This window comes from Sinohyriopsis cumingii, chromosome 10 (genome assembly GCF_028554795.1).
Source record: "Sinohyriopsis cumingii isolate HCF-2022 chromosome 10, ASM2855479v2, whole genome shotgun sequence".
Lineage (NCBI taxonomy): Eukaryota > Metazoa > Mollusca > Bivalvia > Unionida > Unionidae > Sinohyriopsis > Sinohyriopsis cumingii.
In genome coordinates this window covers 27,167,870-27,182,296 of record NC_142970.1, presented here as the reverse complement: position 1 = coordinate 27,182,296, position 14,427 = coordinate 27,167,870, and the positions used below count along the sequence as shown (strand labels likewise).

At 34.4% G+C, this 14,427-nt stretch overlaps 2 protein-coding genes across 2 annotated transcripts in view; one reads left to right on the top strand and one right to left on the bottom strand.

The window, feature by feature from the left end:
- LOC149789803 (uncharacterized) overlaps positions 1–14,427 on the bottom strand; it is a 70,569-nt gene that overhangs the window by 5,382 nt on the left and 50,760 nt on the right. The window contains exons 2-3 of the mRNA XM_089973128.1: positions 3,684–4,825; positions 440–495 (exon numbers count right to left, since the gene is read on the bottom strand). Of these exons, the coding sequence (XP_089829254.1) occupies positions 440–495; positions 3,684–4,825 (1,198 nt within the window). The remainder of the gene's footprint in view (positions 1–439; positions 496–3,683; positions 4,826–14,427) is intronic.
- On the top strand, positions 10,013–12,944 carry LOC149789804 (uncharacterized). Its single transcript, XM_089971793.1, has one exon. The coding sequence runs from the start codon at positions 10,143–10,145 to the stop codon at positions 11,217–11,219; it is 1,077 nt and encodes a 358-aa protein (XP_089827919.1). The 5' UTR covers positions 10,013–10,142; the 3' UTR covers positions 11,220–12,944.

Sequence of the window (14,427 nt, the reverse complement as noted above, 5' to 3'; positions counted from 1 at the left end):
TACAATAAATCAATACTACGATTACAGATACATATCAATTCTTAATATCATTTAACTTTCCAAAACACAATATATATTTTATAATTAGTAGTATACAATAATAATAGCTTTATTAATTACGGTGTATTTTCCATTTTGTGATTTCATGTACTTTGATATTTATATTCGTTTAATGTCATGAGGAAGTTTGCGAAAATCTTTATCTTTTGCTTTTCGGATTCGCTCATCCAGACGCTTTCACGGAAAATGTGTTCTTTTTTCGTTAGCTGATAATTCCCACTGTCGTGAAGAGTGCTTCTATCATCCATGAAATGGAGCTGTGCCACGCTGAAAAGTGTATGTATTCTGTCTTGCGAGTGTTGGGGTTTCCAGTCATCAGAAAGTTATAGAATGTTGCAGGCTCTATTAGCTTGGTTATACTCTTCTCGTCATCACTTACAAATTCCATCAGTTCAGGCACTCTTACTTCCACGGACTCAACATCTCTATCTAGCTCTGTAGCAATATGTTCCAGAAAGCTCTTTTGAGTTCTGTAGGAAACGACTGTGTACTGAAGGACAGGATCAGTACATATCGGATGTTCGTTTGTACTGTTTCCGACAACTCTTTGATACGTTATCCTATCGTTTTACTCATCAATAACTCTTTATGCACTTTGTTTTATAAATATAACGCGAAGAAAACACGATTTGCTAGAGAACTCAATAATCAATAAATATGAATTACTGTTTGATAGTGTTGATAATGGCCTGATTTAGGAAAAGTTAACTTTATTAATTTTTTGTGTGCAAACATAGGAAAGTTATTTTAGGGAAAAAAACATAAATGCAATAGCTCATATCTTTTTCTTTCTTTCTCATTTCAGCTAGAAACTTACTATATTACGTAAATTTAAAACGATGAAAATTTATCTTTAATGTTCTATTATTACTATGCTTGCGAAAACATTAATTACTTGTATAATAAACCAGTTATGTGTGTTTCATTGTTTGCATTTCTTCTTTTAATCAGTGTGTAATTTGGGTCATCTTTCTGGCATGTCCTCTCGATTCACTATTGAGACAGAGTAATTTATCATTGACAGAAAGAATGTAACATGTAGAACACCGCTGATTGTATTTATTTAAGTAAATACGGTTTGGGATAAGGAATACATTTTATTCTTCAATATGCAAGATAAGACGAGCAACAACTTGGTGGAGTCTCTCTCTCTCTCTCTCTCTCTCTCTCTCTCTCTCTATATATATATATATATTAGGTAATCCGTAATCTGGTTACATATCACCCCATCCACCCAACTAAAGTAATAAAGCACGAACGACTAAGTTCTCATGTAAACAAGATTATAAAGACCTCCACTTCACCTAGGACACAATTAGCATTCTCTGGAAAGAATACGACTCATGAAATTTTCCATTCTAGAACAGTCTGGGTTCTCATCAAGATAAAATCTGTTATAAAATTATAATACAAATTAAAGTGTAACCAAAACGGTCATTTTTATTTTTGTGTGTCTTTAATACGTTAATATTAGATTACACAAATGAATATTTATCCATTATTAGTGCTTGATTAATGAAAAGATTACGTATTATGTACTTATTATATATTAGTGTCTTTAACTGATGTGACATCATTAGATAAACTTTCAACGGAACATATGGGATGATTTAAGTGTATTTGAATTAAACGACTTAGTGGTTTGTGAGTTATTGTTGATAATTAATTGCCTATGTGACTCTACCAACCATTAAATGACCTATATAATCAGACCGTTTAGATAAATTACATCCGATATATCAAGCAAGACATTGATGTAAAATCAAAGGAATTATAGAGCGAATTTCATTCACGGCTACTTAAGATCAAGGGAAATCACTCGCGTGGAGCTTGTAACACTTTGGTCATGGTTATGTATTCTAAACGTCTCTGTCAAAAATGTTGATGCACGTTTTACAATTAAAATTTGTATATAAACAATATATTACAAAATAAATGAGGGAAGTATGATGCATTGCCATTTAATGAGGTAATTGTTAAAACATATCATAAAATTAAAGAGATTTGATGAATAAGAGTTAGTTTCCATAGGTTATTGGAAATTTGGGACGTCCTATTAATCATTGATAGTAACAATGTCCGTTTGTGTGTTTGCTTTTTTTCCCGCTTCTTAGTACGTTTTTGAGAGCTTTGGTGTGAATATATGTAATGTTGGGGTGTTCTTGGAAAATCTTGGGGTGTCTTTGGATGTCCTGGGGTGTCTTGTGGTGTTTATAGAGACCGATATTTTGGTTAGATGGGAAAATAACGTTTTGGTAACGGCTAACGCTGCTTAAACGTTACACATGAACATGTTCTTAAATAGTCCTATGATCTAAAATGTATAGTATATTATAAACGGCATGTGACGCATTGATTATAATAGTATGGACAAGAAATAATATAGTTTTTACAATGATAATATATAACTTTCTACAACGTTGTAGTGGTAAACTTTACATTATCAGGGGGAACAATCATAGTTTCATAGTTTTTTTTTCATTTTTATTGTTAAAAACCAATAACTAAAAGAAGGATGCAACTTTTGTAAGAAAATATTTTAATCATTTGCGGTAGTTTTTTTTAAAATTACAAACATGATGTGCTGTCATTGCATTGGCAATATTTTTGGGTCCTGCTATACACCGCAAAGTCAGACAAAGGCAGGCAAAGTCTGTTTATTTTTGTTTTATTTGCAAATATTCGTATTCATTATACTATATTAACTTTCTTTTGATATTTAAATTTATATAAAAAAGTGGTACATACGTACCCTTATTTGTGTAGAGAGTATGACAAAGTCATATGACACAGCGTATCACAAAACCAATCTCAATGTGACAAAGCCAGATTTAATAATTTTATATAATAATTATCTTATTGAGACACACGTAATAATATTATGAAAGTAATATAAAATACATCAGTTTAATATAAGTATTTAATCGAACATAGTATGCCAACGTGATGTAGTAGACTTAAGATATTGTATGACAAAGACAGATTCGTTGTGACAGAGTAAGATGTACTAATACTTTTATTAAGAATCGATTATGCTACAAACAGTAACAAATTACTCTGCCGCTTTCGGCAAAATCAAACGATGGTAATTAGCGATATTCCGCACCTGTAGCAGTTCGTGGCTATTTTGCATTGTCTCGAGCAGTTACAAAAATCTGTTCATGCAGTATTGTGAAAACAGTAATCATTTAATCAACCTTTAACTATATACCGAAGTCGGCAATCTCAAACATAGGTATTTCTTTTACTTTTGCATATGTATTCTTTCATATTATGTAACAATTAAATATTTTATTAACATTAATAATCATATATTATTGATGTAACTTTTGTCTGAACACGCGATTTTCGAAATTTACGATTACCACACCTCACATTGTATCACTGTTCACTTGCTTCTTGTCTTTATAGACCTGCATCGTGTCCTTTGATTTGGCTTCTTGGCTATCTTTGGGTCCTTATGGACAGTATATTTCCCATCCGAAGATGTCAGTCCTGAAACACTTGTAGTACTTATACTTAGGAATTTGCTGAAGAGTTGCTGTTTGTCTTCTTCTGTCTTCGATGCCCATGAAAGTTTGGTAACTTAAATTTCGAAATTCGCCTGTTCAGACAAAAGTTACCCGTCTCGTATAATGCCCTTCTTAGGTCCACCATCTTCACTTTAACTAATTTGAATATCTCTTCAACCAGTTCATCAGTTCTTCTGGGCTCCCAGTTAAGTTTCGCTTTTAATCTGTGGTTCATGCGTTGTGTGTTGTTGTTTGTCCAAAGTTGCATCTTCGTCACTGGAAATAACGTAGTTCGCCAATTTGTCATCAACATGCCGAACGTACTACTGCAGGAAAAGTCACTATGACGTTGTTCTTCAAGATTGTTTCTAAGTTTGATCTTTCGCTCCTCAAAGGTCGCATAGTCGTTTGCCGTTGCAACGCCGTTTGCTCCGAAAATCCTGTCAACGATTTCCTTTCTATCAATGGTACTCTTTGGGATCTTGTCAGTCATTTGTTGAAGTATAGTGTCTTTTAGGTGTTTTGAACACAGTTTTCTTGAGCAGCCCGGAAATGCCATGTCTATGGCAATGATCATTGCCCGTTCGTCGTCAGTACCCAGGATCATTTCAATGTTTTTAATTTCCATGCCAAGTACCCCTCTCAAATGCGAAAACAACCTGAAGTAATTATGTTGGCTGCCATCCCAATGAAGCATGAGTGGCCCCAGAGGTATTGGCGCGTCTCCAGTTCCCTTGCGCAGTACCTTGTTCGATTTGTATGCCGTGGTTGTGACAAAACACTTTCCCAGTGACAATGTTCTATTGATGCCCACAACACCTTCTTTCGATGATAAAAACGACTTCAAGTCCAGTATTTGTTCATTAGTGTAGCATATTACTGAGGGTAAGGGATTGTCTCTAGAATGAATAATCTCAGCCACATACGGATGCTTATCGCTTAACACACGTATAACATTCAAACGTTCGTCAGCAACGTTCTTCGAACCTACTCCACCTCTTTTTTCAGCCTTCACGTGAGCCTTAGCATTCTGACTCCGTCGGATCTCGCGTGGATTATTTAATGATTCATTCTTTGCGGGGTCCGTCAGTTTTCCATACACCTCACTGGGGTTTTGATGCTGAACCTCTTTCTGAATCCTTTGAAGAGTTTGTGGATTGGTTCGTTCGTATGTTTTCGTGCAGATGTTTGCATTTCCATGTGGCAATTCCGATCTAGCATACTGTCCAGGATACTCGACTATGGCAACATCTCTGTTGAATGAACCGTCAACGTGTGTAACCTGCTTTCTATTAGACGTTTGGCGTTTTAATGCTGTGTAGTACCTGCTAAAAATAACTGTATCGGTCTTCTCTGTTGTGGAACGACCTGTTTCAAAGCTTTTGAGCCTTTTTCTTGAGTCTCAATGTATACTACATCGTCCTTTACTGTAACCTGCACGATTTTTTTTCTCGGTCCGTCGCCTTTCGTCATAAATTTTGTTTTTTACACAACGGCCTTTTCTATAATCCCATGCACCGAAATCGTTCCCGAATTTCACTTACAATAATGTCCATTAATTGCTCTGAACTCAGCGGTCGACCGCCTGGTAACGAATATGTTCCTGAGATATATTTGTCTCTAGAAGATGATGTGTCGTCACAATCAGCGTAAGTATCATCATTTAAATCACCGATGTTGCTTCTGGCCGTGGTGGTAGAAACATAGACAACATTTTCTTCATCGTGAAATATTGAATGATTATATATGCGAGATTCATTGCACGTCATGCTTGCGTCATTTATCGATTTGGCTGGCGTACTGACTTCTCTGGTTTGCGTGATAATGGTACAAATTGATTTGGAAGCCATATCCTGCCACTGCAACCTAGTCTAGGTCACATTACACAAAGCGCTTCAGACGATTGTTCATTATGCCGTGGCTCGTGTGTGCTTGTCAGCAATTTAGGTTGGAAGTCCGCTTCACCATTCACAAACGGCTACACGCATCGGATGCGGATTGAATATTCCATGCACTAGAGTACCCATCAAGTTTTGCACAGTTCGCAGTTGCTTCGGCAAACAATGCCGAGCATAATGAAACGTCCTTGGCGTAAGGTTGCGTGGTATAATAATCAAAATTCACGGACATTTCAATGCACGTGCGTGCTCTAATTTCCGTACTTAACGTTTCATTATCACATATTCCAATAGATAATGCATTCAACAAATAGTTCCCATCACCTGTGGTCATAAACGGTTGCAAAGTATCGATTTCTTTGCGTGAATTACATTCCAAGAATCCTACAGCAGTGAAATATATACGAAGACATGAAGTGTCCTTAACAAAGCTACTTTTCAGAGGCGGTAAAAGACATTTTTTCTCGACGGGCAATAACACGGATGTGAAGTGGCAAATTTTATGTCGATCTAACAAGAATACATTAGCTGAGACCAGACAACCATTAATTAGATTTATGAAGACAGAGCGTATCATATCGCCATACTACCGTGTACGGTAATGTCCTTTAGAGGGAGAATTCTGTTCCTAATTAAACATTTGTTTATACAGCAGCCAGGCGGACAATTTAGGACAAGGAAAATTTCATTTTCATGGTAAAGTTGTCACAATTGAGAGAACGCAGAAACTCTATTACTCAAACTACCAGGTCAAGTTGACCCTGACTTTGGCGCCTCTGGAAAAAGGCGGCAGTGATATTTGATTCTGATTGGTACGTTAAATGAGAGGGCGTGTTCCAACACAAAATTTCATAGGTTTTAATATCGCCCGCATCGAATTTTAATCAGTCTAAGCTTTCCCTACAAGAGGGGACCCAAAGGTTACGACTCCGGGAATTTGCAAGAAATTTCTGTAAAACTGTTGTCCAAAAGGGGACGATTGTCGAAAGGAACCGACGAACTAATTTACCGATTAGAGGGAGGAACGTTGAAAGCAAAGGTAGTGTGACAATTCCATGTAATTTGTTGATGCCATATATAATGCTTTGCTGAAGTTATTTAATTGTATCTGCATGAATCTTTTTTCTACATTCGTGTAATAATTTGCTTTATGAAGTATAATTGTGTTGAGTTTATGCATAGGAAGTTGTACATAAATCTTCTTTAGATAAGTTTGACGAATTGGTAGAATTTGTCGTCTTGTTTGCATAAGAATTATGTTCTAAGAATTTAATACATTACATTAGTTAATTTGATTACCAGAATCCGTGTGAATTCGCCGAATTTAGAAGATTTCACGTATGATTAAGAATAAGTGTGTATTGACGGAAATGATCTAGTAATTGATTGATGTGATGTATTCTATTTATTCACTGTGTAAATTGAGGTTGGCTCAGAACCCCCAGGCCTCGCGTATGGGTTAATGTGTAAGGTCAAGGTGTAACGAATTAGCCATTTGACTAACTAGGGTCATTATAGGACATGTGGAGTCGATTGATAGCCTTAGCGTCTGTTTAGCACTGACAGCGAAATCTGATAACGAGAGAGAATAATGAAGAATTAACCGTTTCATAAATAACGGGAAATTTAGGTTGTCTCTATTTATATTTATTTAAAAGGGAGAAAACAGCTCCAGAGACGTATGGAACGGATGAGATGGTGTTATTCTGAGACCTATACGGAGAAGCATAGAGAAAAGTGCAGTGAGACGTATAATCCTGTGACGCAATCCTGCGACGTATTAATTTCTGAAGACTTATTCTGAGAGTGTCCTGAGACGGATGGTAGAAAGTTTCATCCTGAGATCCAAGGGTCTGAACAGCGACAGAGGAAGCAAACAGACTGAGGACGAGCAGGTTATGAAATCGTACAAGACGTTGACTTCGATTGTTCTCTCGATCCTATGATGAACTAAATCTATCAGTAAACAGATCGGCTATTTTATTTAAATCTATTTGCATTTTTCTTTGTATTTCGGTGAAAGTTAAATTTCTAAAAGCAGAGTACATTCCTGATGTAATGAATTTTCACAGTGTTTGTATGTAATTGATTAAATTGTTTGTTTACATGTACGGGGGCTCGTGTTGGTTTGTTCAATATACCTGCTCAGATTTTTATCTATTCCACCTATAAGTTTCACCACTTATGTTTCTATTTACTCGAACCGGGCAATAACATCGAGGGCGGTCAACCCCTAGATAACGAAAACCATATACGGAGGGACATTCACTCCCCCCGTGTAACAACGGAGATGATCGACACTCAATGAAGCAGCCTACAATCATACATAAATAAATATATAAATATATATAACTGTTATGAAGAAGAAAAAAAATTCGTTATACAAGCGGTAGTGTATAGACTTAAATATAAAATAAAAAATAACGTGGTTGCTATATTATTGTGTAATTGTCATTCTTGTTTATTTTTATTGCGATTTTTGGAGCGAAAATCTGTTTTTGCTTTTCAGAATTACTATAAAGGGACACACATTTTACGGAAATACGGAAATAATAAATCAGTTATAAGTTTTAGCTATGGTCATTTTTTTCAAATGACATTGAACGTTTGTTTGACATTTAGCATACAAAATTAAGACAGAAAAACTATCGGGAAATGATTTGGCTCAGATGAAGCAGTCGTTGGATGAACAGCATTACAATGAACAAGATATTATTGTATATGAATAATGACAATTGTTATTGGGTTCACAAAGTACTTGTATTGCCATACGGAGAAATAAATGCTCTAACAACGTTACGTACAACTCTACAACCTAAAGTTGTTCATTTCATCTCATCTGGAAAACATGCTTTTTCTTCATATACATGTACGTAAAGCAGATATACTACAAACTATACAAGTATCAATTAGCTCGTTCAGCCGGAAGAGAGCATTCATGTAGCTATATTCTTCCTAATGCAAACTCGGCACATAAATGTATAATTCCCGGAAAGAACATTTAATTCACTAACTGTCATGCCTTCCTACAATGCATGTACCCAACCTTTGCAATAAACACAATGGACCGAATCATTGGCACAATTCTGTTTGCAAACAGCGCACGGGCACTGATGGAGTTTAACACGCTTACGAGCATGGGCAGAAGGCATTCTGACAAATATACACTACATTATCCAATAAAAAATAATATATGTAGAGAATGTTTAACACTTTAACACAGTTGAAACACTATTACACTGCAACACATATGTTTAAACAGTACAGCACAATATTTTAAATATACCTCTAAACAGTATTTTATATCCTTCACTAAGCATTAATCAACTGAAGCTTAATACCATAACTGAATCATGACAAAATGCTTTTGAAAAGATTTTTATTTTTTGCCATTTTATAACAATCCACAAACTTAAAATATCAGATGTTTAATCAGCCTGCTAGTTGATGCAAACAATACATACCTTTGATATAGCCAAAATCCTCGGAAGGCGCGACATTTCAGTAACAGTATCTACGATTGAGATTGCCGACGTCGGTATATAATTAAAGATTGATTAAATAATTACTGTTTGAACAATACTGTATGAACAGATTTGTATAGTAAAATAGCCAGGAACCGCGTTTGATTTTGCCGACAGCGGCAGAGTAATTTGTTACTGTTTGTAGAATAATCACTTCTTCTCATCGTATACCACCAACATTAATAGCAACATAAAAGATTTGTACTACCGCTTAAGACGCTGTAATGTTTATGCTGAAACAAATTATGATATTAACATGTTAAATGATGTAATGTATTTGTACTATCAATCTTGTCATGATCGATCTTTTTCGATGAAAGTGCATCATGAATTTATTATTATGAATGTTAATATAATATTTAACATCACTTTCATACTATTATTACGGATCTCTCAATAAGATAATTATTGTGTACAATTATTAAATCTGGTTTTGTCACATTGAAATTGCCTTTGTCATACGCTATCTGTGTGATATGACTTCGTCATACTCTATCTGCCTTTGTTTCATTAAATGAACAGCTGCCTCGCTTGGCGCTCAGCATTAAGAGGTTAGTGTTAGGACTGGTCGGCCCGGTGTCAGGATAATGTGACTGGGTGGGACATCATGCTACATGTCTGCGGCATGATGCCCCAGTGCTAGACATCACTATAAACTGCCACATTGCAGACATCGTAGCGATATGACTGAAGAATTGTTAAAGCTACGTTAAAAATCCAAATCACATGTATTAAATGTACGTATGTACCAATTTTCTTTCAAATAACATAAAATCACGTTTATATATATATATATATATATATATATATATATATATATATATATATATATATATATATATATATCAAAGCAAAGTTAATATAGTATAATGTATACAATTATTTACAAATAAAACAAAAATTAAAAAGACTTTGCCTGCCTTTCTCTGACATTGACTGCGGTGTTTAGTAGGAAAGATAATAAACGATATAAATACACTTTTTAAATTTGACTTTGCATGGCTTTGTATGGCTTTGTCAGGCTTTGTTGGGCTTTGTGTGGCTACGTCGGGTTTTGTAAGGTTTAGCAGTATTTAGTAGGACTCTATTGTACGTGGGAAGAAGCAAGATACAGGAGAAAAAACTTAGAGTGTGAAGTGTGTGATAAAATGTTTCCTCATGATCGAATTTTTAAACAGCACATGAGTATTCATGCTGGAGTAAAACCATTTAAGTGTGAAGTTTGTGATAGAAAGTTTACTCGTGGTAGAAGTATAAAAGATCACATGAGGATTCATACTGGAGAAAAACCATTTAAATGTGAAGTATGTGATGAAAGCTTCGCTCGGAATGGAACTTTAAAACAGCATTTGAGTATTCATACTGGAGAAAAGCCATTTCAGTGTGAAGTATGTGATGAAAGCTTTACTCAGAATGGAAATTTAAAACAGCACTTGAGGATTCATACTGGAGAAAAACCATTTAAGTGTCAAGTATGTGACGAAAGTTTTACTCAGAATGGAAGTTTAAAACAGCACACTAGGATTCATGCTGGAGAAAAACCTTTTAAATGTGAAGTATGTGATAAAAGTTTTACTCAGAATTCAAATTTAAAGCAGCACTTGAGGATTCATGCTGGAGAAAAACCATTTAAGTGTGAAGTATGTGATGAAAGCTTTACTCAGAATGGAATTTTAAAACGGCACATGAGGATTCATACAGGAGAAAAGCCATTTAAGTGTGAAGTATGTGATAAAATGTTTACTCGTAATGAAAATCTAAAAGAGCACATGCGCATTCATACTAGAGAAAAACCATTTAAATGTGAAGTATGTAATGAAAGTTTTACTCAGAACGGAAATTTAAAACAGCACTTGAGGATTCATACTAGAGAAAAACCATTTAAGTGTGAAGTATGTGAAGAAAGCTTTACGCAGAATGTGAGTTTAAAACAGCACTTGAGGATTCATACTGGAGAAAAACCATTTAAGTGTGAGGTATGTGATGAAAGCTTTACTAGGAATGGATATTTAAAACAGCACATGATGATTCATACTGGAGAAAAACCATTTAAGTGTGAAGTATGTAACGAAAGCTTTTCTCAGAATAGAACTTTAAAACTGCACATGAGGATTCATACTGGAGAAAAACCATACGAGTGTGAAGTGTGTGATAAACTGTTTACTCGCAATGGAAATTTAAAACTGCACATGAGGATTCATACTGGAGAGAAACCATACATGTGAAGTGTGAGATAAACTGTTCAGTCGCCATGAACAGTTAAAATTTCACAAGAACTTTCATACTGGAGAGAAACCATTGATCTAAAGTTTGTGATGAGGGGTTTAATCAGTTTACATATTTAAAAATTAAAAATGAATATGAGAATACATATTGGAGAAAAGAGAAAAAGCCACATAAGTGTGAGCATTGTCATAAAATGTTTTAGTACAGTCTAGTTAAAACTGCACCTATGGAAACATAATGGAGAAAAACCATACAAGTTAAATTTGTGATAAAATATTCAGTTGCAGTAGATGTTTCAAGCAACACACAAGGATACATACTGGACAAAACCATTTAAGTGCAAAGTTTGTGATCAAAGGTTTATTCAGGGTGGAAATTTAAAATGGCACTTGGTCATTCATGATGGAGAAAAATCATATGGGTGAAAAGTGTGTGACACAATGTTTAATTGCAGTTAACATTTAAAACTGCACATGAGCATAAATACATGATGCACATGAGGATAAATACTGTGGAGAAATCATTTAAGAGAGAGGTATGTGATAAAATGTTTAATCAGTGTGGAGCTTTAAGACTGCATGATGATACATAGTTTTACCTGAAATGGAACTCTAAAAGAGCACGTGAGAATTCATACTGGAGAAAAACCATACAAATGTGAAGTGTGTGATGAAATGTTTGCTCGGAATGGATATTTAAAACTGCACATGATGATTCACACTGAAGAGAAACGATTCAGCTGTCAAGTATGTGATGAAAGATTTAATCACTTTACATATTTAAAACTGCACATGAGAATACATATTGGAGAAAAGCGATATAAATTTGAACTGTGTCATAAAATGTTTCAGCACAATCGACAATTAAAACTGCAACAGCGGAAACATAATGGAGAGAAACCATAAAAATGAAATGTGTGACAAAATGTTCAGTTGCAGCACACAAGGATTCATACTGGAGTCGGTGTAGAAATTTAAAATGGCAAATGGGCATTCATGATGGAGAAAAAACATTTAGGTGAAAAGTATGATAAAATGTTTGATCACAATGGATATTTTCAACTGTACATGAGCATTCATACTTGATGAAAAACATTTAAGTCTAATGTTGTCGACATACGTTAAGTAACCAATTATGAAATACTTAGTGATATATTAATTTTGTTCCATATTTAAAAACAATAACTCATTTTCATATAATAATAAACATTTCAAAGATGATTTTGTCTGAGTTTTATTCATTAATATCTTGTACAATACAAATGAGCCTTTCTATGTTGTCTTCACATGATTCAACAAGGCTTTGTGTGACTTTATTTGGCTTTTTGTGGCTTAGTCAGCATTAGCAGTGTTGTGATGTAGTGGAAAACTGATGGCATACATAGGATAAATACCGGAGAAAAGTCATTTAAGAGTGACTAAAAAATAGAAGTCTTAGTAATAAAATGTTCTAATGAATCTGAGTTCGAGTCCCAATTAAATCCAAAATGGAAGGTGGTGACATATGCTGTTACGTGTACTCACTGTAGTACTATTGTGTCTACAGTTCTTAGTTAAATTTCAGAAAATAATATTCCAGTGTTTGAATTCTATAAATTTTGATAATTGTCCTTGTCCAAGAATTAATTTTGAGCACAAGTATTTCCAGGTAAAAATAATCTCTTAGAATTCAAATAAGGTGAAGAAAAATTAAAAATTAAACTAAATCTGGTCAAAACATAAAACACCTGAACGTCTCCAGGGTTGAAATTGAATGTAAGACTAAAACCATTTCTTGATACATCACTATTAAATCTAGCTGCTGCACAAAACAGATGCCTTGATAAGGGTCAACTCTCTCGTAAATCCAGTCTCAAAATAATTGCTACATGTTTCTAGAACAACATAGAAGCTATTTACAGTTCTAATGTCATGTTCTCTAAGTATGGCCTCAATTTCGCTCAAACAATTACATGTTGGAAAGTATTTAACAAAAAAAAAAGATCATGAATTAAGGTTAGGAACTAGGTCAGCTATAGATGCAAATTCTAATATTAGGTTTTCGAAAAACTGAACTGAATTTCTAGTATATAATGGAATAGAATTTAAAAAAAAATAAACAAACAAACAAATCAAATGAAGTATAGATAAAATCAAATATACATAACACTTCCCCCATAAAGGAAAATAATAATTTGTATCATAAAGAAAAGCATTACCATAGATTAATTATACATGAGGTCCAAAAAAAACATAAGAACTTTTTATGAATTATACACAGTGTGCATAAAATAATACATTTCTATACACAGGAAAGGTGGCCTAGTGGTAGGAGCATCTGCCTCGGATGCTGGAGGTCGTGGGTTTGATCCCCGGCCGAGTCATACCAAAGACTTACAAAAATGGTTCTAACAGCTGCCTCACTTGGCACTCAACATTAAGATGTTAGTATTAGAACTGGTTGGCCTGGTGTCAGGATAATGTAACTCTGTAGGACATCATGTTACATATCTGCGTCATGATGCCCCAGTGCTAACATCACTATAAACTGCCACACTGCAGATATCGTAGTGATACGACTGAACAATTGTTAAAGCTACGTTAAAAATCCAAATCACACACACTCACACATACATGGAAAAGTGCATCTGCTATTAAATTATATTTTCCCTTCTGTGCCTGATGTCAATATTATAATCCTGTAACAACAAACTCTATTTTAATAGTCTCTGATTTTTATTTTTCATTGTACCAATGAAAGTAAGGGGGTTGTGATCACTAAACACAATAAAAAAAGAATGTGTTGAACGAATGTGAACTTCAACATTTTTTAATGCCAATATCAAAGCCAGATATTCCTTTTCAGCTGTTGAATAATTTGTTATGTGCTTATTTAATTTCTTTGAAAAATAGCACACTAAATGATCAGCACTATTTTTGTCTTCTTGAATCAATACTGCTCCAATCCCAGCATTACTTGAATCAACACAAAAATAGAAAAGGTTGTTTACTTTAAATCATGAATTAAGGTTAGGAACTAGGTAAGCTTTAGATATAAGGTTTGAAACACTGAACTGAATTTCTGGAAAATGTCTGGTAAATAAAATTACATTACAATTGCATGTAATGGAATAAAAAAGCAACAAAAAATATTAAAACAAACAGCAAACAATTAAATAAAATCAAATATAAATTAAGTCAAACACACAACAATTTTGCTTAAAGAATT